This window comes from Chrysochloris asiatica, unplaced genomic scaffold (genome assembly GCF_000296735.1).
Source record: "Chrysochloris asiatica unplaced genomic scaffold, ChrAsi1.0 scaffold00051, whole genome shotgun sequence".
NCBI lineage: Eukaryota > Metazoa > Chordata > Mammalia > Afrosoricida > Chrysochloridae > Chrysochloris > Chrysochloris asiatica.
In genome coordinates, this window is record NW_006408569.1 from 14,112,067 (window position 1) to 14,134,694 (window position 22,628).

The window sequence follows — 22,628 nt, forward strand, 5'->3', positions numbered from 1 at the left end:
ACTATAAACACTTATGGAAACAGCAACAAAGAAATCAAACGCCGCCATATTGCATTAGGCAAATCTGCTGCACAAGACTCCTTTAAAGTGTTGAAGAGCAAAGATATCAGCTTGAGGACTAAGGTGCACCTGATCCAAACCATGGTGTTTTCAGTAACCTCATATGCATGTGAAAGCTGGATAGTAAATAAGTAACATTGTAGATAGATAGATACATCAACACCAAACCAAACAAAACAAACAAAAAATGCATCTGCTGAGGGATTTCGTTTCTTGGTTTCTAGAGCCATGGTTTCATGGGACATCCCAGCTAATTGGCCTAATAATATGTTTAGTGCTTCTCTTCTACTTCCTAGGTCATTGCATAGTATCAGGGGTGGCAAAAGCTTGTAATCAATCCATTCAATCAATTCCCTTACTCTTAATAATGTCACTATTCTCAAAATTACTCAGACTAAGAACCTCAATTGTTTTGGATTCTTTACTTTTCCTCCCGTCCCTGTGCCCTCCCCCTACACACACATATACAAATTCTGTCATCAGATTCAGAGATGGCATTAATACAATTTCTCTTTAAAGAATCAGTTTCTTTGCATCCCACTATCCTGAGACACTCATTACTTCTCATTTGATTATTGAAGAGCCATTTAAATTGGTATTATTACCTAATACTTAGCCTTACAGTTCATAGTTATCAACACAACTACTGGATTTATCTTTCTACAAAAATCATTCTTAAGATATCTGTTGGCCTAGTAATGTCTACCTATTGTTGCCTATGAAATTGAATTCAGATATCTAAGCTGAGCATTCAAGGCCCTCTGTAATGTGACCATAATCAGCATTCTAATGCCACCTACACAAAGTTGTTCTCCAACAAAACCCAGCAACTTCCTTTATCTCAGATACATCTTGTGTTTTTCAAAGTCATATTATGTTCATTTTGTCCACAGCCCATCCATTGTTGCCACCCATCAAACCCCTACACATCCATCAAGCCTCATATCTAATCCTACTTCCTTCTTAAAATCATTCCTGATCATTCCAGTGAATTGTAATCTATCATTCTTTTAAGTCATTTGTTTTGACACATTCTGTTGTGTAAGCCATTTGTTTTTAAAGGACTATTTCCTCCCCATATGGTAAATCACCATAACTCATATTCATAATCATTTTTTTTTTCTGTGTGTTATCACTAACTTGGAGTCCTGGTGTGGTGCTGTAGGACAAGCACTGGATCACAAAGTTGTTTTGAACTGCAAGGTTGAGGGTTCAAGCTCACTAGCCACTTTTCTGAAACCATATAGAGAGTCACGATGAGTCAGAACTGACTTGATGGCACTTAACAACAACATATTCATTGTAAAAAAATTTTTTTTTAATACAAAAATCATAAAAAATATTAAAGCCGTACATAAGCCTCCAGTGTGTGGCACTACAGGATAATACACTGGACTGTAAGGTCAGTTTGAATGGCAAGGTCGGCAGTTCAAACCCACCATCTGCTCCTCGGAAACCCTATACAAAGTCACTATGGATCAGAACCGACTCAACAGCACTTAACAACAACAACACTTAACATTTTACTATGAGAGTAAATAAAAAATATTGCTTATAGCGATCTGGTTCAATATGCCTGAATTCATTCCAAACAAAATGTGTTTAAGCATGTCTAATGGTTGCAAACAAGTTCTCAGTAATACACTTGTTTTAGTCTTCTTGTTGTTAAGTGCCGTCGAGTTGGTTCTGACCCATGGCAACGCTGTATAGGGTTTCTGAGGAACAGCTGGTGAGCTTGAACCGCCGACTTTCAAATAGATTTACAGTATGGCACACTAACCCACAGCACCACAAGTGCCGTCATGTCAGTTCCAACTCAGAGTGACCCTGTATAGGGTTTCCATGGATCGGCTGATAAGTTTGAACCACCCACCTTGCTTTTCAAACAACCTTGGGGTCCGGTATTAAAAGGTCCAATCAAAACAAGAGGCTCTACTAGGGAAGTTACAATCAAAGCAGAGAGGTCAGCTCAGAAAGTTATGTTGTATTAAGTGTTGTTGAGTTGGTTCAAATGCATAGCCACCCTGTATAGGATTTCCAAGGAGCAGCTGGTGAGTTTGAACTGTCGACCACGTGGTTTGCAGTCCAGTGCTGATCCTGCAACACCACACCAGAAGTTCAGAAGGTTATGGGTTGTTTTTTTTTTGTATTGCTAAAGGGTCATCTTGATAGATTTTCTTGAGGGACACAGGATGATCATAGGAACTTATTATGAGGAAGTTTTCAGAAAACTGAAAACTGCATTATTGAAAAAAAAAGCCAAGACATTTGGGCCAAGGAGTTTTTTGGTATTTTCCATCATGACAATTCACCTACTAATTCTTTGAGAGTAGCAGGGGCTGTCCTTTGAGAATTTCCTTGGGAAACCTTACCCAATCACTCTACATCTCTGGTTTTGCCCCTTCAGATAGTTTTAATTTACTGCATTATGTGTAATTTCCTATGCCATTGTATTGTCTTCTGCAATATGACGCCAAGTGCCATTAAGTCAGTTCTGACTCATAGCGACCCTGTATAGGGTTTCCAAGGAGTGGCTGGTGGAAACAGTTGAGGCTATTTATTCCCACGAAGATTTACAGTCTCAGAAACCCTATATGGTGGTGATGGTGGTGTGCCATGTGTCGGTTCCGACTCATAGTGACCCTGAATAGGGTTTCCAAGGCTGTAGACCTTTACAGGAACGGAAAGCCTCATCTCTCTCCCATGGAACAGCTGGTAGTTTTGAACTGCTGATTTTGAGGTTAGCAGCCCGACTCGTAACCACTATGCCACCAGAGCTCTTTAGAAACCCTATATAGGGTCAGTATATTTTTTTTTCTGTGTAACTTATTCCACATTATACTATGTTGATTTTATACTTCTGTTACTACCAACTCACACTCCAATAAGCATCTCAATTTTAACACCAGCAGCATCTCTCATAGGCACTCAGGAAATGCTCGCTAAAATGAATTGAATCAAACTTACAGAGAAGGTCTCCTTTGTTTTGGCCACTGAGCATTCAGAGAAATGAAAAAGTAAGGGGACAAAGCACTGTGGAACAAAATTCAGCCAGGAGGAGCAGCTTCTAACCATATTACGGGGTTAGCTTCAACCTCAAAGTTTAATAACTACTTGGAAAAGTAGCTACTTACATGATATAGAAAAAATCACACTAACTTGGCCTAACAGAAAATTGATGGCAACGTTTTCAGGAGCAAAGGAACAACTGGTTTGGAGACCTTCTTAGCAAGTCTGGGATGAGTTAATATATGGCTTGTTTTCTTGCAGCAGTACATTTGTTCGGACTGACTTGGCAGTTGCAACCAGTTGAAGGACAGCTCTATGAAAATGGAGTTAGCAAGGGGAGCAGAGGGACCGAGTCCTTGGATACTACTTACTCTCCAATTGGAGGAAAAGTTTCCGATAAGTCAGAAAAAAAAGGTACAGTGATGAAAACGATTATTATTATTATTACTTCTAATTTGGTCATTTAGTCCAAATCTGGGATGGTTTCACTTCACATTAAATTTCATGATCACTCAAAAGAAGTACTATATATACATAGACAGAATAAGTGCATGTAAATGTCTTGTGAAAGCAAAATTTCCATTCTTCATTGCCTTGAGTATAAACCAATTAAAGTTTTCAAATATGTTAGCAATTTTGAAATAGATAAATATTTACAGGATGGAATTTTCAATACAATGGAAATTGTATTTTGCATATAATTACCCTGAAGCAACGTGGCATTTTGATTAAATTCTCTATGTCCAAGCCCAGCATTCATATATAACATTTTAGAAAGGTTATGTGAAAATTTCTTCTGTTTATAATATGTAATATAAAGAAAAAATCTTTTCTGTATACTGTGAGGGTGAATGTTTATGTCAGATTTTGGGAACATGAATTTTTCCTAGTTTGTGAAAAGATAAAACAAAAGCACTTTGAGTACTGAATTGTTAAATTTAACCAACATGAGCTTAAACTACCTGTTTTTATTTACAATAAATGTCACAGTTCCAGTACTCCCAACACCTTGTTGACACTGAATGATCTTAGTCTAAAAATATAAGGATTGAATACAGCTGGAAATTCAGGGTGGATGGGTGGAGCTTGTAGTTTCTTGTTTGTTATTTCTCTGGAAATAAGGTTCAGTACAAAGGGACTAGAACCGTGTAAAATTTCAGGAAGTCAACTCAAAAAGCAGAGATTGAGAACAAAATGTTAAGGCCAACACTATCCCAGACATTTTTGTTGCTTTTGTTAAGTGCCACCGAGTCAGTTCCAACCCATGGCGATCCTGTATAGTTTTCTAGGAGCAGCTGGTAAGCTTGAACTGCTGACCTTCTGGTTCAAACTGACTTTGCAATCCAGCGCATTAACCCACAGGAGATCAAAAATAAATAATTAAGTAAGTATAAAAATAAGTAACTCAAAGAAGGTTGCAATTTTGTTGTTGTTGTTAAGTGCCATCGAGTTAATTCCGATCCATAGCGACCCTATATAGGGTTTCCAAGGAACAGCTAATGAGCTTGAACCGCCAACCTTGTAATTTTGTAGGGGTGATCAATTTTATAGTTGGTTCATTAGTTGCAAGTATCATTTTGTTCTATACATAGTTGTTTAGATCGCTTCTTTTGTGACTTAGTTTTTTGGGTTGGTTAGTGATTTGTTGTTTTGTTTTATTTTTTCTTAGTTTGGTTTGGTTTTTGAAAAATTAACTGCATTGGTCTATGATGCTTCAGTAAAAATATAATGCTTAGGGTTCTGGAAAAGTAACATGTTTGTTTGTTTTCTAGTTTTCAATTCACTATGCAGTTTGTTAACCTCTTTTTTTGTAAATTCTGTTTATAGCTAAGCTCAACCTTTCTTAGCTGTTCCATTGTCACTGCTGAAAGGAACCGAGGGGAATACAGGGGACAATGGTGGCAAAGGACAGGGTCCGATACACATAGATTTTTTCTTCCTTACCTTCCTTACCTGCTTTTTCTCCCTCACTTTCTCTCCTTCTATTTGATTTCTCTGTATCTTTAGATATAAGATCCATCACTTGGTATCATCTGCCCAGGGACTTCTTGCCATTCACACTGATAACCATCAACGATCTGTTTTAGTGAAATGAAACATGCAAAACAGCAGAAGGTCTTCATGTAGTCATCAGAGCATATTCAGTTTCATATTGTAATTCACATCTCTATGATTCTTTTCCATAAAGTAAGTTTGATGATGACAACTAAAATTTATTAACCAATTGCTGTATGTCAATCACATTGCTCCATGCTGTTTCCATGTGTTATATCATGGAGGTGATGTTGTTGTTAGGGCCTTTGGAGTCATCTCCCACTCATAATGACCCTATGTACAAAAGAACAAAACATTGCCCATTACTGTGCCTTCCTCACAATCATTGCCATATTTGAGCCTGTTGTTGTAGCCACTGTATCAATTCATCTCATCAAGGGTCTTCCTCTTTTTCACTGACCTACTTTATCAGATATGAGGTCTTTCTCCAGGACTGGCCACTACTGATGACATGTCCAAAGTATGGGAGACCAAGTCTCGTCATCTTTGTTGCATCAATATACTCATAGAGAATTGAACTTTGTAGCATTGTAGTTAAGCGCCTGGACTGTAACTTACAATACTCATCATGTCATTTACTGACTCTCCAGCCTACACCAATTGACACCACCTCTCTGAACTACAGTATCCTCATCTGCAACATAAAAATGATGATAGTATCTGTCCATATAACTGCTGTGAGGAATCAATGAGACAATAAATGTAAACCATACAGCACAGTCCCTGGAACATTGTTTAATTGATCAGTAATTATTATTGAGCCTTTCTCACTTCTAAAGAACATTCTGACTGTACTTCTTTCAAGACAGATTTGTTCATTATTCTGGAACTCCATGGTGTATTCAATATTCTTTCCGAACACCATAATGCAAATGCATGGATTCCTCTATGGTCTTCTTATTCACTGTCAAACTTTCACATGCATATGAGCTATTGAAAATGCCATGGCTTGAGTCAGGCGCACTTTAGTCTTCAAAGCAATAGGTTTTCTCTTTAGCACATTAAAGAGGTCTTTTGCAGCAGATTTTGCCCAGTTCAATAAGTCTTTTAATTTACTGAGTGCTGCAAAGATGGTGAAACTGCTTCTCACATACTTTGATCATTCTTTCAGGAGGGTTCAGTCCCTAGAGAAGGACCTCATGCTTGGTAAAAGGTCAACAAAAAAGAGAAATAGCAACAAGATAGGTTGACACAGTGACTGCAACAACAGACTCAAACTTAATAATGATTATGAGGATAATGCAGGATTGAGTTATGTTCATTCTGTTGTACACAGAGTCACTATGAGTTGGAGCTGACTCCGTGGCACCTAAAACAACAGTGACATTAGTGGGCCTGATGGCAAGTAACAGCAATTATTAGTCCAAAAGATATGAAAAACCATCTTCAAGTTTTGAATGCCACTGACGTTCTTATATGCTACAGATACTGCTTTCAAACTGGCATAAAGGGGTGTGTGTGTGTTTGTGTGTGTGTGTGTGTGAATGATTGCCTTGGAATTCAGATGTTTTCCCTTTTTAAAGTTTTATGTCCCTTTACTATCAACACTCATGGAAGCAGCAGTCAAGAAATCAAATGACATATTGCATTAGGCAAATCTGCTGCACAAGACCTTTTTAAAGTGTTGAAGAGCAAAGATGTCAGCTTGAGGACTAAGGTGCGCCTGACCCAAGCCATGGTAATTTCAATAACTTCACATACATGTGAAAGCTGGACAGTGAATAAGGAAGACCATAGAAGAATTCGTGCTTTTAAGTTATGGTGTTGTAGGAGAATATTGAAAGTGCCATGGGCTGCCAAAAGAACCAACAGATCTGTTTTGGAAGAAGTGCAGCCAGAGTGCTCCTTGGAGGCCAGGATGGCCAAACTTCATCTCTCATACTTTACACATATTGTCAGGAGGGACCAGTCGCTGGAGAAGGATGTCATGTTTGGTAAGGTGGCAGATCAGAGAAAAAGAGGAAGGCCCCCAGTGAGATGGATTAGCCAAGTGGCAGCATCGATGGACTGAAGCGTGGCAACAATAATGAGGTTGGCCCAGGATCGGGCAGTGTTTTGTTCTGCTGTGCATAAGGTCACGATGAGTCGGTACCAACTCTATGGCACTTAACAACAACAACAATGTCTCTCTACTTACCAATTTAATATCTTTTTTTAATTGTTATCATCAATCACCATTTTCATTAAAGTGATGAATAAGTAGAATAGTACTTTAAGAAAATCAAATTCCACTAAATATGTATCTGCTTCTTAGTCAGAGATAGAATTTTCTTACCACTGAGTTTTCCAAATGAAAGAGAAAAAAAATATTTGATTATAGACATTTAGTATGCTAAAAAAAAAAAAAAAATTCTAAAATTTTGAAGCAGCTCCTGCTGCCTTAGCAGTTTACATGCTAATCATAGTTCTTTCTATTGAACCAGTTAGCATTATGAAACAACCACTTTAAACAGAGCAAATGATATGAACAAATCAAAAACTTCTTCCTAGATGTGAGTCATGTAACATCCATAAATAAAATAATCTAAAACTAATTATGATATAACTCATAAACAAATATAGATTGTTAAAATCTTAGAGATTATCTAATTCAACACAGTTTGTTTAAAGATGGAGAAACTGTGCTCCAGAAACTTCAAGGTTACCAAGAAAGAACTAGGACTAGAATCAAGATTGCCTGGTTTCAAGTCGTATGTTTTCTGTTTTGTTTTGTGTGTGTGTGTGTGTGTGTGTGTGTGTGTGTATTTTAATCTGTTATTGTAATAATATAACACAAAGTAAATATATAAACTTTGGAAGAGGTTTTTGTTTTAATTATCTAGTTCTGGTGTAGTGGTTACGAATCGGGCTGCGAACCTTAAGGTCAGCGGTTCGAAACTACCAGCCACTCCGCAGGAGAAAGATGAGGCTTTCTACTCCCGTAAAGATTTACACCCTCGGAAACCCTGTACAGGGTCGCTATGGGTCGGAACCGACTCGATGGCACTTAACAACAACAGTTCTGCTGTACCAAAACACCACAGGAAGGTGGCTTTAAAGAGCAAAAGTTTATTGTCTTAAAGTTCAGGAGGCTAGAAGTCCAAATTCAGAGTTGGCCCTAGTGGAGAGATCCCCCTCCTTGCCTATTTCAGCATCTAGTACTCAGCAATCCTTGGAACTCCAGGGTTGGTATCTTTATCTACCTCTGTTATCTTCAGATAGTGTTTATCTTCCCTCTGTATATGCTTCTAGTCTGTGACTATGCTGCTGTTTATATCATTCAGAGATGACGATTAGGTTTAGGACATACTCTAAACTAATATGATATTAACATAACCAAGAAGACTCTATTTCCAATGGGATTACATCTATAGATACAGGGTTTAGAATTCAAACATGTTTTAGGATAATAATTCAGTCCAATGGTTAAGCACTTGACTGCTATCCGAAAGGTCAGTAGTTCAAATCCACCATCCACTCCATAGGAAAAACATGTGTCAGTCTTCTTCCTAAAAGATTTACAGTCTTGGAAACCCTGGAAGGCAGATCTTTTATGTCCTACAGAGTCACTACAATGGCAACAAGAATTCAATCCATATTTCTAATAAGGAAATGTCAAAGACAAAAAACAAACAACTAAGGAAATTGATTGCATTCAACCTATTGAAATAGGGAAAGAGCATCTAGAAAGTCTCAGCATGGTGGTTTTGCCTTAGACTTAGACTCTTTTTATTTTTAATTTTTTAAGTTTTTATTGTGAATTATGTAGGTTTACAAGGGAGGACATCAGTTTTACATTCATCCTATTGTATTTAGTTTCATTGCAATGATTACAATTCCCCCCATGTACCATCAAACAACCAAAGGGTATACCCCACAGGCCCACTGCCAGCCATCAGCACACAGCCTCTCTCCTTCCCTGAGTCCAGTGTCCCTGGCCACTCCATGTGTCCACGTCATCGTCTCAGTTTCCATCCCTGACTGGAGTCATACCCAAGTCTTATGGGAGTCATGAGGAACAGCGAATAGGAGTTTTGTGTAAGTCATATAGGGAAGGGTAGTTTCCCAGAACACAGAAGAGAGAGAAAGAGAGAGTTTGTGTGTGGTGGTTGGGGGTGGGGGTGGAAATGAAAATGTTGGATGAATTCCATAACCAGCACCCTTTTCTGAGTGCTCAGGGCTCAGATAAAGTCCAACATTGTCAGTAGCAATCTGTGGGAGGATGAAATTTATTAGGTAGTTGAAGGTATAGGAATTCTGTAGGTTGGAAGTTACAATAGAACACCTAGAACATAGAAAGGTGAGTGGAGAGAGAACTAAGTGGGGGACATTAAAGACAGCCTTTATCTCCTTTACAATTTTGCAAAAGGCTAGCCTTGGGGGAAAGTGGTATTTCTTTTAAATTCATCCTACAAGATATATCTCCACAAAGTTGAAAGGAAAAAAAAAAAAAATGAGTTTCTAGTCAATGTCTGCTAAATATATGACCATGTAAACAATATATAGCTGGTTGATATGACACAATTTATAGCCTGTCTTGAAGATGCTTTAGCCAAGACCAAATAGTAACAAGAGCATCACCTCTCTGGGCTCCAGTCTCTCATCTGAAAAATGAAGGTGCTGGCTTTCAAAACTTGGAGGAGAGAAGGGATGGGCAGTGAATTATGTAAAGTAAATCGTCCCCTGAATGTATATGTATCAAGCAGATAAAAAGCCAACGCCTCTAGATCGGGGGGATGGGCAACCTTTTTTTCTGCCAAAAATTCATGACATCATTCTCAGATCATACAAAATTATCAACTTAAAAATCATCCTACTATATGTGGTCAAATATTTAATTAACTCACCCCTAATGTAATGGTGTGATGCTGTGGGTTAATATGCTAGACTGCAAGGTCATTTGAACCGTAATATCAGGGGTTCAAGCTCATGAACCTCTCCTTGGAAACCCTATACAAGGTTGCTACAGGTCTGAACTGACTTGATGGCACTTAACAACAACGTCAACAATGTAATGGTGTGGCGCTATAGGATAAGCACTGGACTACAAACCACAAGGTCAGCAGTCCAAACCCATCAGCTGCTCCTTGGAAACCCTATACAGAGTCGCTATGCATCAGAACTGACTCAACAGCACTTAAAAACAACAGTGAAATGGCTGGAGTCCTGGTATGGTGCTATGGGATAAAGCACTGGATCGCCTGGTCAGTTTCAACTGCAAGGTGGTCGCTCAAACTCACCAGCCGCTCCTTGGAAACCCTATACAGGGTTGCTATGAGTCAGAATTGACTCAGTGGCCCTTAACAACAACAATATAATGGCTGGAACGATCTGCGGTTGCCTCAGCAGGGCCAGACCAAATGATTTCAAGGGCCTTTTACAGCCCACGGGTTGAATGTTCCCTACCCCTGCTCAAGATAATATGAGAGGGAACAAATTCCAGCCAAGCTTGACATTCTCTTCTCCTTGCTTTTCTTTGCTTTCCATTCTCTTTACAGGTGCTAAGGCTTTGAGAAACACTGGTAATGTAGTAGGACTACCATCTCTAAGGTCACTTTCAGTTGTACATCTAAGAATTCAGTGAATCTGAATTCAGCTTGTAACTAAGAGCAATTAGTCAATCCAAGTAAAAGTGAACTTATCTTCTCTGACCCTCAACTTTACCAAGCATAATGTCCTTCTCCAGGGGCTGGCCCCTCCTGACAACATGTCCAAAGACTGAGAGACCAAGTCTTGCCATCCTTGCTTCTAAGGAGCATTCTGGTTGAATTTCTTCCAAGACAGATGTGTTTGTTCTTCAGGCAGTCCATGGCACTTTCAATATTCTTTGCCAACACCATAATTCAAATGCATTGATTTTTATTCTGTCTTTCTTATATATTGTCCAGCTTCCACTTACATATGAGGTGACTGAAAATACCATGACTTGAGTTAGGTGTGCCTTAGTCCTTAAAAGGATATCTGCTTGTTACACTTTAAAGAAGTCTTTTGCACCAGGATCCAGTTTCTCCTTAATGTTAGCTCAGTCCCATTTTGGGGGGCTATTTGTTTGGTTTTTAATTCTTTACTTAAGGTCGATTGTTTAAGTAAAAGTTACCTTAATTAAAGATCTAAATGCTTAGTACTCAAATGTATAATCCTTCTTAAGAGTTCTTTGCAAGTTTTATATTTCACACCTGGAATGTAGATCCAGCAAGCGTTCTTACTCCTGAAAACAAAAGCCATATGTATGCACACGCAATCAAGAACTCACCCTTGTGAACTCACAAAGTAAAACAGCACAAAATGTACCTTTTATGACACGTTTTCTTTGTGGACCTTGCCAGAATGAGGTAGGGTGTGCATGTGGGGGGGGTGGGGAGGAGGGAGCTGCTAATTTTTGGTTAGTTTTGTTTTACTGGTATCATAGAATAATTGGGGCCATTTATGCAATGACAATTATGGGCCTTGAATAACAGATTGAATTCTAAATTTGTTTATGCTTCCACAGATATTTATTTCACAGCCCCAGTGAGTAGATAGAAGGTTTATTTTGTGGTAACAGACTAAAGAACTGTACCAAACCCAGGTAATCATTGTGCATTCAGATGGAACAGAGTTCTGCAGTATCATTCTGTGGTTCTTCAGTATCAGTGCATAGGACATGTGGATGTTAAAATGCACTAAGCTGCCCTTTGAGTCAACCCGTAGTTTCAGTATCTTTTACTTAAAGGTTATTAGAGTCTAGGACATTGTGGTGGAATTGGGAATAATTCATATAAGCACAACAAACCACATGAATAAAATAGTAGTAATGCACTAACAAAGACAACAATGTTGGAAGCTTAACATTATTATTTTTAAAGATTGATGGTAAATTACAGTAAATGTTTCTTATAATGCTATATGAATGTTTCTCTAACACAAGGTTTCAGAGGGCCCAGCTCGAGTGCTGCAGCTTGTTTTCAAGTATATTAAATCACTTTATCAATATACTTCAGTTTTAACAAAAGCTTTTCTAAAGCATACTGGAGACCTGATTTCTAAAACAGATTTATGGAAAGGGTTTACTATGCTAAGAGGCAAACTTATTTACGGTATAAAAAATTCATGTTAAATGTTCCTAGTCATATATGTTTAATGTTTTATTCTTGTTCATTTAAATCCTCATTTTACTTTTTTTTTTTTTTAACTATCACACACCTTTCCTGAGATGCCATAAGAAATGGACCTGGCGTATAGTCCCTATAGCCCCATAGTCTACATCTGACAAATTTATCCATATGGAGACTTCCTTCAAAAGCTAGGATCTCATCCTATAACAACTTTATAATATTTTATTTCAAGGGGAGAAGCACCAGTCCATTATATAAATGTATCAGCCATATGTGTATCTAATTCTGTTGAGGGTCCATTTATAATTATTTTCCCTGGATTACTTTTGGAGGAGGTTCAGATATTTACTAGCTTTGGTGTGTGTATGAAGTCAAGGATATTTCTAGTTATGTAAAATTTTAAAAATCAAATCCTAGAGTTCCATCATTGAATGCATTTTCTCTGTAGATTACTTTTGTAATTCTATAGATACTAAGCATGCATTTCTTCTTAGTGTTTACCTTTCCAGTATTAAGAGTCTTTGGTTTCACTTCTATACTTTTCTGTAGCTCCTATTTTCCCTTAGTCATTTCAGTTTCTTTCCTTCTTATATATTCTACTGAGGGTATCTTGACCAGAATGGTACACAGATGCCATCAGTACAGTACCAAAGGTTCAAGGAGCAGGAAGAATAAAAGTAAAAAGTTGCAGTGAAAGAGAAATGGTGCTTGACCACCTTAAAACCTCCATTAAAATCATCTCAAGAAGGAAAAAGGAAAATCTCAGCATTCAGAAATGCAAAAGTTCATGATCTTAAATGTTGTATCAGTCAAACTGCTATTGTAAATGTGCTAAGTACCAGGGAAAGTTAACAAAAGAAGCATAAGAGATAGCTTTTGCCTTTGAGAAGGTTCCTGTTAAGTAGGAGAGATGGAAGAATCTGACAAACACACAATGCAAAAGAATATGTCCCCAACTGTTATACAGAAATAGAAATAAGATGCTAGGTGATTAGAAGACCTAAAAGAAGGAAGATAAAAAGATGACTTATTGTAGAAGTACTTTGAGCATGGCCTTGGAAACCAAGAAAAACCAAACCAATTCTAGTTGACCTTGAGGAGTACATTTTTAGGAGAAGGGAGTAATAGAGTGCAGAGTGGTAAGAGGGATATGCAGATAGTAATAGCCTAAGTGGTGAATGGCTGAGGAAGCAATAGAGCAGCAGATGGAGACAGCTTGGCAAGAAAGGGAAATAAAAATAGTATGAGAACTAAACTAGGGGGCAGTTGTTTCATTTTATGTTTTTGTCCTGAAAGAAGAGTCTGTACTTGATCAAAAATACAGAATGAGAAGCCAATAGAGAGGGAATATGCTAATAAGAAAGAGGATTATGAAAGGACCAAAGTCCCAGAGGAAGCAGGAGATAACAAGTGTAAGAAGCCTCAGATATAAACTGGGTCATCAAATCATATGTCATGTTGAGTATGAAAGAGAGAAGCATTTTGATATCTCAGAAGTAAAAGGTAGAACTTTAAAAACAGGACACAATAAGTGTTTGATAAATGCTATTAACTATAATTATTATTAGTCTGTGCTAAAAAAAAGTTCCATCTGTCATAAGAATTTTAATTTGATATTAAATAGTTTCTGGGATCCTGAAAAATAGAAATCCAAGGTTGTAGCAAAAGCTGACCCATGAGAACTGGCTGCTTATCTTTCCTGAGGCCAGGTACAAGAAGTATAACCCCCACATTCCTCTCAACTATGGGATAGGTGACGCACAATATAAATGCCTTTATCAAATGTCCATTGTTGTGGTTAGGTGCCGTGGAGTCGGTTCCAACTCATAGCGACTCTGTACAGGCTTTCTGAGGCTGTAAATCTTTATGGGAGCAGAAAGCCTCCTCTTTCTCCCATGGAACAGCTGGTAGTTTCGAACTGCTGACCGTGAGATTAGCAGCCCGATTTGTAACCACTATGCTAAAGACTGTAGACTGATGTGAGTGCCCTGTCCTCTGGGGACCTAAACATCCTACAATAAGTAAGCAAAAGCTAGATAAAATCATCAGCCCACCTGCCACCATCCCAAAGTCCAGGAAGATAAGTTCACAATAGCCTACATTTAACAAACATGTAACATTGTTTAAAGCTTTAAATGAGTATCCGTGCTGTGTACTTCCAACCATTCGTTCTAAATGTACACACCAGAACGTAGTATGTCACCTTCTAGGTAGCAAGTGGCCTTCTAAAACCACTTGGAAACACATCACACCTCGTGTAACAATATAGAATCATTTATATGTATTTGTGTTTGCGTGTGCTATAGCAATTGATAACTTTTAGATATTTTTTTAATATCATCTTTATTGTTGTATGCCGTGTTGAATCAGTTCCGACTGATAGTGACCATGTATAGAGTTTGAACTGCTGATCTTGCTGTTAATAGTCCAGTTCTTATCCTACACACCACACCAACACTCTATACTAACTTTGTTGTTGCTGTTGGTAAATGTTGTCGAGTCAGATCTGACTCATAGTGACGCTGTATAAGGGATTCTGAGGAGTGGCTGATGGATTTGAACTGCCAACCTTGTAATTCAAACTGACCCTGCAGTCCAGTGCTTATCCTACAGTGGCACATCAGGACTATAATTTACATACCATGTATTTCACCTGTTTAAAGTTTACAATTCTATGATTTTTAGTATATTCACAAAGTTGTACAAACTATCTAATTTTAGAACATTATTGCTCCTGCCAAAAAATAATTTCATGGTCATTAGCAATGACTACACACAGTTCATCTCTACAGTCCCTGACAACTACTAATCTTCTTCCTGTCTCTATTCCGGATATTCATATGAATGGAATTAGCCTTTTGTGTCTGGCTTCTTCCATTTAGCTTCATCATTTCAGAGTTCTTCCTTATTTCATATTATGTTGTTCTTCTTACGTGCCGTTGAGTTGGTTTCAACTCATAACAACCTCATATAAGGGTTCCAAAAAACAGATGGTGGGTTTGAACTACTTACCTTGTAGTTAGCAGTCCAGTGCTTATCCTACAGCACCATACCAGAACTCCATTATCAAAACTTTATTCCTTTTATGGCTAAATAATATTCCATTGTATGGATATACCACATTGTTGTTGTTAAGTGCCGTTGAGTTGGTTCCGACCCATAGAGACCCTGAACAGAGTTTCTGAGGTTGTAAATATTTATGGGAGCAGAAAGCTTCATCTTTCTCCCACGGAGCAGGTGGTATTTTCGAACTGCTGACCTTGCGGTTCACAGCCCAATTCATAACCAGAGTGCCCACATATTCTTTATTTATTCACCACCTGATGGACATTTGTGTTGTTTTTTACTTTGGGACTACTGCTATGGACATGTATCTCCAAGTTTCTGTGTGCACAAAAATTTTCATTTCTCTAGGGTATACAAGGGAGCTTCAAAAACTTCATGGAAAAATTCCGTTAATTTTTAATTCCATTTTTCCATTAATTTTTTGAAACCCCCTTGTATAGGATACAAGGATAGCTGGGTTATATGGTAATTCTATTTATAACTTTTAAAATAACTGACAAATGGTTTCCACAGCATTTGTAACATTTTTCATTTCCACCAGCCTTGTATGAGGGGTTCAGTTTCTCCACATCTTCATCTACACTTGTCATTGTCTACCTTTTTTTTTTTTTTTTTAAGCAATCCTGGTCTGTGGTCGTGTGAGATTAGCACTGGACTGTGAAACACAACATCACCAGTTCAAACCCATGAGCTGCTCCTCAAAACCCTATACAGGGTCATTATGAGTCAGAATTAATTTGATGGCACGTAGCAACAATGGCTGTGAGGAGTCCTGATGTGATGCTATAGGATAAGCACTGGACTGCTAGCCTCAAGGCCAGCAGTTTAAACCTACCAGCCACTACTCAGAAACTCTATAAAAGGTTGCTATGAATCAGAAGGACTAGACAACTCTTAACGCCAACAATAATGAGTATGAAGTGGTATCTAATTTGCATTTCCTGCTAACGAATAATATTGAGTATATTTTCATGTGATTATTGGACATCTATCCTGGTGTGGCGCTGTGGGTTAATGCACCAGACTGCAAAGCTGTTTGAACTGCAAGGTCGGTGGTTCAAGCTCACCAGCTGCTCCTCGGAAACCCTATACAGGGTCGCTATGTGTCAGAACTGACTCAACGGCACTTAACAACAGCAACAACAATATATCTTTAATGGAGAAAACTATTTAGATCTTGTACTTATTTTTCAACTGCTTTATTTCTCCTTTTATTGTTGAGTAGTAAGACTTCTTCCTCAAAATAAGGAGAAACAACTGCAAACATTCATTAATAATTGGAACATGGAAGAACTATGAATCTAGGGAAATTGAAAGTTGTCAAAAATAAAATGGAACGAATAAAAATTGATATCCTAGGCATTAGTGAGCTAAAATGAACTGGAATTTGCCAATTTGAATCTGACAGTCATATGGTTTCTATACTGTTGTTAGGTGCCATAGAATCAGTACCGACTCATAGTGACCTTATGCACAACAGAACGAAACTCTGCCCGATCCGGGGCCAACCACACCATTGTTACCACGCTTGAGCCCAGTGATACTGCCAATCCATCTCACTGGGGGGTCTTCCTCTCTTTCTCTGACCCTCCACCCTACAATACATGAGATCCCTCTCTAGCGACTGGTCCCTCCTGACAACATGTCCAAAGTATGAGAGATGAAGTTTGGCCATCCTGGCCTCCAAGGAGCACTCTGACTGCACTTCTTCCAACACAGATCTGTTGGTTCTTTTGGCAGCCCATGGCACTTTCAATATTCTCCTCCAACACTATAACTCAAAGCATAAATTTTTCTATGGTCTTCCTTATTTTTTCACTGTCCAGCTTTCGCATGCATATGAGGTTATTGAAAATACCATGGCTTGGGTCAGGCGCACCTTAGTCCTCAAGCTGACATCTTTGCTCTTCAACACTTTAAAAAGGTCTTGTGCAGCAGATTTGTCTAATGCAATACATCGTTTGGTTTCTTGACTGCTGCTTCCATGAGTGTTGATAGTTGATCCAAGAAGAATGAAGTCCTTCACAACTATTATTATTATACTAGGAACAACAAATTTAAGAGGACTTGTATCACATTCATCATCAAAAAGAACATTTCAAGATCTATCTTAAAGTACAATGCTGTCTGAGATAGGATAATACCCTATGCTTGCAAGGAATACCAGTTAATACCACTATTATTCAAATTTAAACACCAACCACTAAAGTCAGTGATAATGAAATTGAATAAATCTACCAACTTTTTCCATCTGAAATTGATCAAACATGAAAGATGCATTGATAATTACTGGGGATTGGAATGCAAAAACTGGAAATAAGAAATAGTTGGAAAATATGACTTCAGGATAGAATTTTGCAAGATGAACAATCATTAATTGCTAATAATTTAAATATATATATATGACTATACACATGGACTGCACTTGATGAAATACAGAGGAATCAAATTGACTACATCTATGGGAAGAGATGGTGGAAAATTTCCATATCATCATCCAAAACAAGACCCCAGGGCATCTGTGGAATAGGACATCAACTGTTTATATGCAAGTTCAGACTGAAGCTGAAGAAAATTAAAACAAGTCCAAGCGAGGTAAAATATGGTCTTGAATATATCCTACATGAATTTAGATTTGGTACAAGATCAGATTTGACACATTATACACTAATGACCAAAGACTAGAAAACTTGTGGGATGACATAAAAAAAATATTATGCAGGAAGAAGGTAAAAAGTCATTAAAAAAAAAAAAAAGTAAAGAAAGAAAAGACCAAAATGGACATCTTAAGACTGAGACTTGTGCTTGAGCATAGAGAAGCTAAAGTGAACGGAAGAAATAAGGAAGAAACACCTGAGCAGAAAATTTCAAAGGGCAACTTGAGAAGACAAAATCAAGTATTATAATGAAATATGCAAAGACCTGGCATTAGAAAACCAAAAGGAAAGAACACACTCAGCAATTCTCAAACTGAAAGAAATGAAGAAAAACATCAAGCCACAAATTGCAATATTGAAGGATTCTATGAGTCAAAACTGACTCAGCAGCACTGAACAACAAAAACAATGGGCAAAATATTGAATGATGCAGAAAATATCAAACCAAGATTGAAGAAATACAGAGTCACTGTACCAAAAAGAAGTGATCGATGTTCAACCATTTCAAGAGGTAGTATTTGATCAAGAACCAATGAAGAAAGCAGTCCAAACTATACTGATAGCATTGGAGAAAAACAAGTCTGTAGGAACTGATGGAATGCAAATTGAAATGCTTCAACACTGGAGGCACTCACTCATCTATGCCAAGAAATTTGGAAGACAGCTATCTGGCCAACTGATTGAAAGAGCTTCGTATTTGTGCCCATTCCAAAGACAGGTGACCCAACAGAATAAGGAAGTAAAAATGTGCTGGAGATAATTCAGAAATGGCTGCAGCAGTACCTTGACAGAGAACTGCCAGAAATTCAAACCAGATTCAGAGGAGGATGTGGAATGAGGAATACAATTTCTGACATCAAATGAATGATTGCTGAAAGCAGAAATACCAGAAAGATGTTCACTTGTGTTGTATTGACTATATAAAGGTTTTCGACTGTGTGCATCATGACAAACTATGGATAACATTACTAAAAATGGGTATTCCAGAACACTGCATTGTGTTAATGAGAAACCTGTACATAGATCAAGAGACAGTCATTAGAACATAGCAAGAGGATTCGAAATGGTTTAAAATCAGGAAAGGTGTGTACCAAGGTTGTATCCTTCCACCATATTTATTCAATCTGTATGTTAAGCAAATAATCTGAGAAGCTAGATTCTATGAAGAAGAATGTGGCATCAGGATTGGTGGAAGACTCCTTAGCCACCTGAGGTATGCAGATATACAACCGTGTTTTCTGGAAGGTAAAAAGACTTGAAATACTTGCTGTTGAAGGTCAAAGACGACAGTGTTCAGTATGAATTACACCTCAATGTAAAGAAAATGAAAATCCTCACAACTAGACCAATAAATAACATCATGATAAATGGAGAAAAGACTGAAGTTGTCAAAGACTTCATTTTGCTTGTATCCACGGGCAACACTCATGGAAGTGGCAGTCAAGAAATCAAATGATGTATTGCTTTAGGCAAACGTTTTGCCAAAGACCTCTTTATAGTGTTCAAGAACAACGATATTAGTTTGAGAACTAAGTTGTGCCTGACCCAAGGCATTATATTTTCAATCATGTCATATGCATGTGAAAATTGGACAATGAATATGGAAGACTGTAGACAAATCAGTACATTTAATTATGGAGTTGGCTAAGACCATGGACTGCCAGATGAACAAGTAAATCTGTTTTGGAAGAAGTACAACCAGAATGCTCCTTAGAAGCAAAGATGCTGAGATCTTTTTCTCTCATACTTCACACATGTTATCAGGAGGGACCAGCCCCTGGAGAAGGACATCATGCTTGGTAAAGTGAAGAAGGGTCAGCTAAAAAGAGGAAGACCCCCAATGAGATGGATTAATGCATTGGCAGCAGCAATGGACTCAAACATAACAACAATTGTGAGGATGATACAGGACTGAGCAGTGTTTCATTTGGTTGTATATAGAGTCACTATAAGTCAGAACTGACTCAATGGTACCTAGCAACAACAACAAAGACTTCTTTATATATTCAAGATACAAGTCTTTATCAGTTATTTGCTTTGCAAACACTTTCTCCATCTTGTAGGCTCTCTTTTCATTACATCCAATTCAAATTACTAATACTGAGGACACTGATCTTCAAGCATTCCATTTCATTTTGATAACTTCTAACTTTCCTAGATTCATACTTCATACATTCCATGTTCCTATTATTTATATATGTTTGAAGCTGGTTCTTCTCATTTTGAGTTGTACTACATTAGCAAATGAGGTTCCTGAAATCTTTACTATATTCACATCATTAAGGTTGACTCTAGTTTTAAGACTGGTAACAGGAGTTCAAACCCACCAGCCACTATTGGAAACTCTATAAAGGTCGCATAAGTCAGAATCGACTCAGCAGCACACAACAATTACTACTACTATTTTGAGGAAGCAGTTCAAATGAGTTTTCTTCAGTCTGATGCATTAGCCCACAGCACCACACCAGGACTCCAAGAAGTAGGATAGGTAGTTGGAAAATATGGGCTTGGTGATAGAAATGATGTGGGAGGTCAAATGAGAGAATTTTGTGTATCCAATGATTAATTCATTGCAAATATTTTTTCAACAACATAAAGAAGAGTGTGGACCTCACCAGGTGGTATACACAGGAATCAGATCTGTAGAATCACATTTGTGGAAAGAGACAACTGTGGAAAGAGAAGCTCAACATTATCAGTCAGAGCAAGGCTAGGGACCAACTGCAAAACCAACCATCAATTGCTCAGATGCAAGTTCAAGTTGAAACTAAAGAAAATTAAAACAAGTCCATAAGAGCTAAAGAGCTACCTTGAGTATATTATGTGCCGTTGAGTCGGGTTCCAACCCATAGCGACCCCGTATAGGGTTTCTGAGGAGCTGTTGGTGAGCTTGAACTGCTGACCTTGTTCAAACCAACTTTGCAGTCCAGCGCATTAACCCACAGCTCCACACCAGGATACCTTGAGTATATCCCACCAGAATTTAGAGATTATCTCAATATAGAATAGACTTGACACACTGAACACAAGCTATAGAATGACATCAAGGACATCGTATATGAAGAAACCAAACCAAACCAAACTCACTGCCATCAAGTAGATTTCAACTCAGTGTGACCCTATAGGGCAGAGTAGAACTGCTCCACAGAGTTTCCAAGACTGTGTGATCTTTATGGAAACAGACAGGCAAATCCTCTTCCCATGGAGAAGTGGTGGTTTTGAACAACCGACCTTTGGGTTAACAGCTATGTGCTTTAACCACAGCAGCACCAGGATCTTGTGAAAAAAAGCAAAAAGTCATTAAAAAAGCAGGAAAGGAAAATAGGCCAAGATGGATGCCAGAACAAACTCTGAAACTTGCTCTTGAATGTTGAGTAGCTAAAGTGACTAAAAGAAACTATTTTGAAATTTCAAAAGACAACTTGAGAAGACAAAGTGAAGTATTATAAGGAAATGCACAAAGACCTGGATTTAAAAAATCTCAAAGGAAAGAAAACTCTCAGCATTTCTCAAGCTGAAAGAACTGAAGGAAAGGAAAAAAAAATCAAACCTCCAGCTGCAATATTAAGTGATTCTTTGGGAAAGATATTGAACAAAACAGGAAGCATCAAGGGAAGTTGAAAGGAATATGCAGAGTCACTGTACTGAAAGGAATTGGTTGACATTCAAGAATTTCAGGAGGTAACATATGTGCAAGAATGGATGATATTGAAGGGAGAAGTCCAAGTTGCACAGAAGGCACTGGCAAAAAAAACAAGATTCCAGGAATTGATGGAATACCAAGTGAGATGCTTTAACAAATGAATGCAATGCTGTGATCCACTCTTTTATGCCAAGAAATTTGGAAGACAGGAACCTGGCCAACTGACTGGAAGAGTTCCATATTTGTTTCCATTCCAAAGAAAAGTAATCCAATAGAATGTAGAAATTGTGGAACAATATTAATATCACAAACAAGTAAAATTTTGCTGGATACTTTTTTTTAATGTTTTATTGTGAATTATGTGATAGTTTACATGGGAGAACATTACCTTTACATTCATCCTATCGTATATCGTTTCATTGCCATGGTTACAATCCCCTCCATGCATCATCAACTAACCAAAGGGTATACCCTGCAAATCTGCCCCCTGGTCGTCAGCACACAGCCCCTCTCCCTCTCTGGGTCTGAAATCTTTGCTGGATAATTTTTAAAGTTGCAACATCAACAGAAAACTTCCAGAAAATCAAATTGGATTCAGAAGAGGACTTAGAATGAGGGCTATCATTGCTGATATTAGATGGAGCTTGACTGAAAGCAGTAAATACCAGAAAGATATTTACTTGTGCTTCATTGACTATGCGAAGGCATTGACTGTGTGGATCATAGGAAACTATGGATACCATTTCAAAGAAAGGCAATTTCATAACACTTAATTGTGGAACCTGTTCATAGACCAAAGAGAATATGGGATGAGTCCATGTAGTTTAAAATCAGGAACGGTGTGTGTTAGGGTTGTATCCTCTTATCATACTTACTCAATGCTGAACAAATAATCCAAGAAGCTGGACCATTAGGATGCAAACGCAGATGATACAATTTTACTTGCTGAAATCAAGGCGAACTCAAAGAACTTACTGATGAAGATCAAAGACTACAGACTTCAATATGGATTACAACTCAACATAAAACAAAGATTCCAAAACTGGTCCTATAAGCAACATCATG

The 22,628-nt window shown here is 37.9% G+C and overlaps 1 protein-coding gene across 3 annotated transcripts in view; it reads left to right on the plus strand.

The window, feature by feature from the left end:
- TENM1 (teneurin transmembrane protein 1) overlaps window positions 1-22,628 on the plus strand; it is an 884,561-nt gene that overhangs the window by 447,485 nt on the left and 414,448 nt on the right. For 2 of the 3 annotated variants that reach the window (XM_006862844.1, XM_006862842.1), the window contains exon 6: window positions 3,331-3,483. In XM_006862844.1, the coding sequence (XP_006862906.1) occupies window positions 3,331-3,483 (153 nt within the window). The remainder of the gene's footprint in view (window positions 1-3,330; window positions 3,484-22,628) is intronic. The other variant, XM_006862843.1, reaches the window with a different exon arrangement.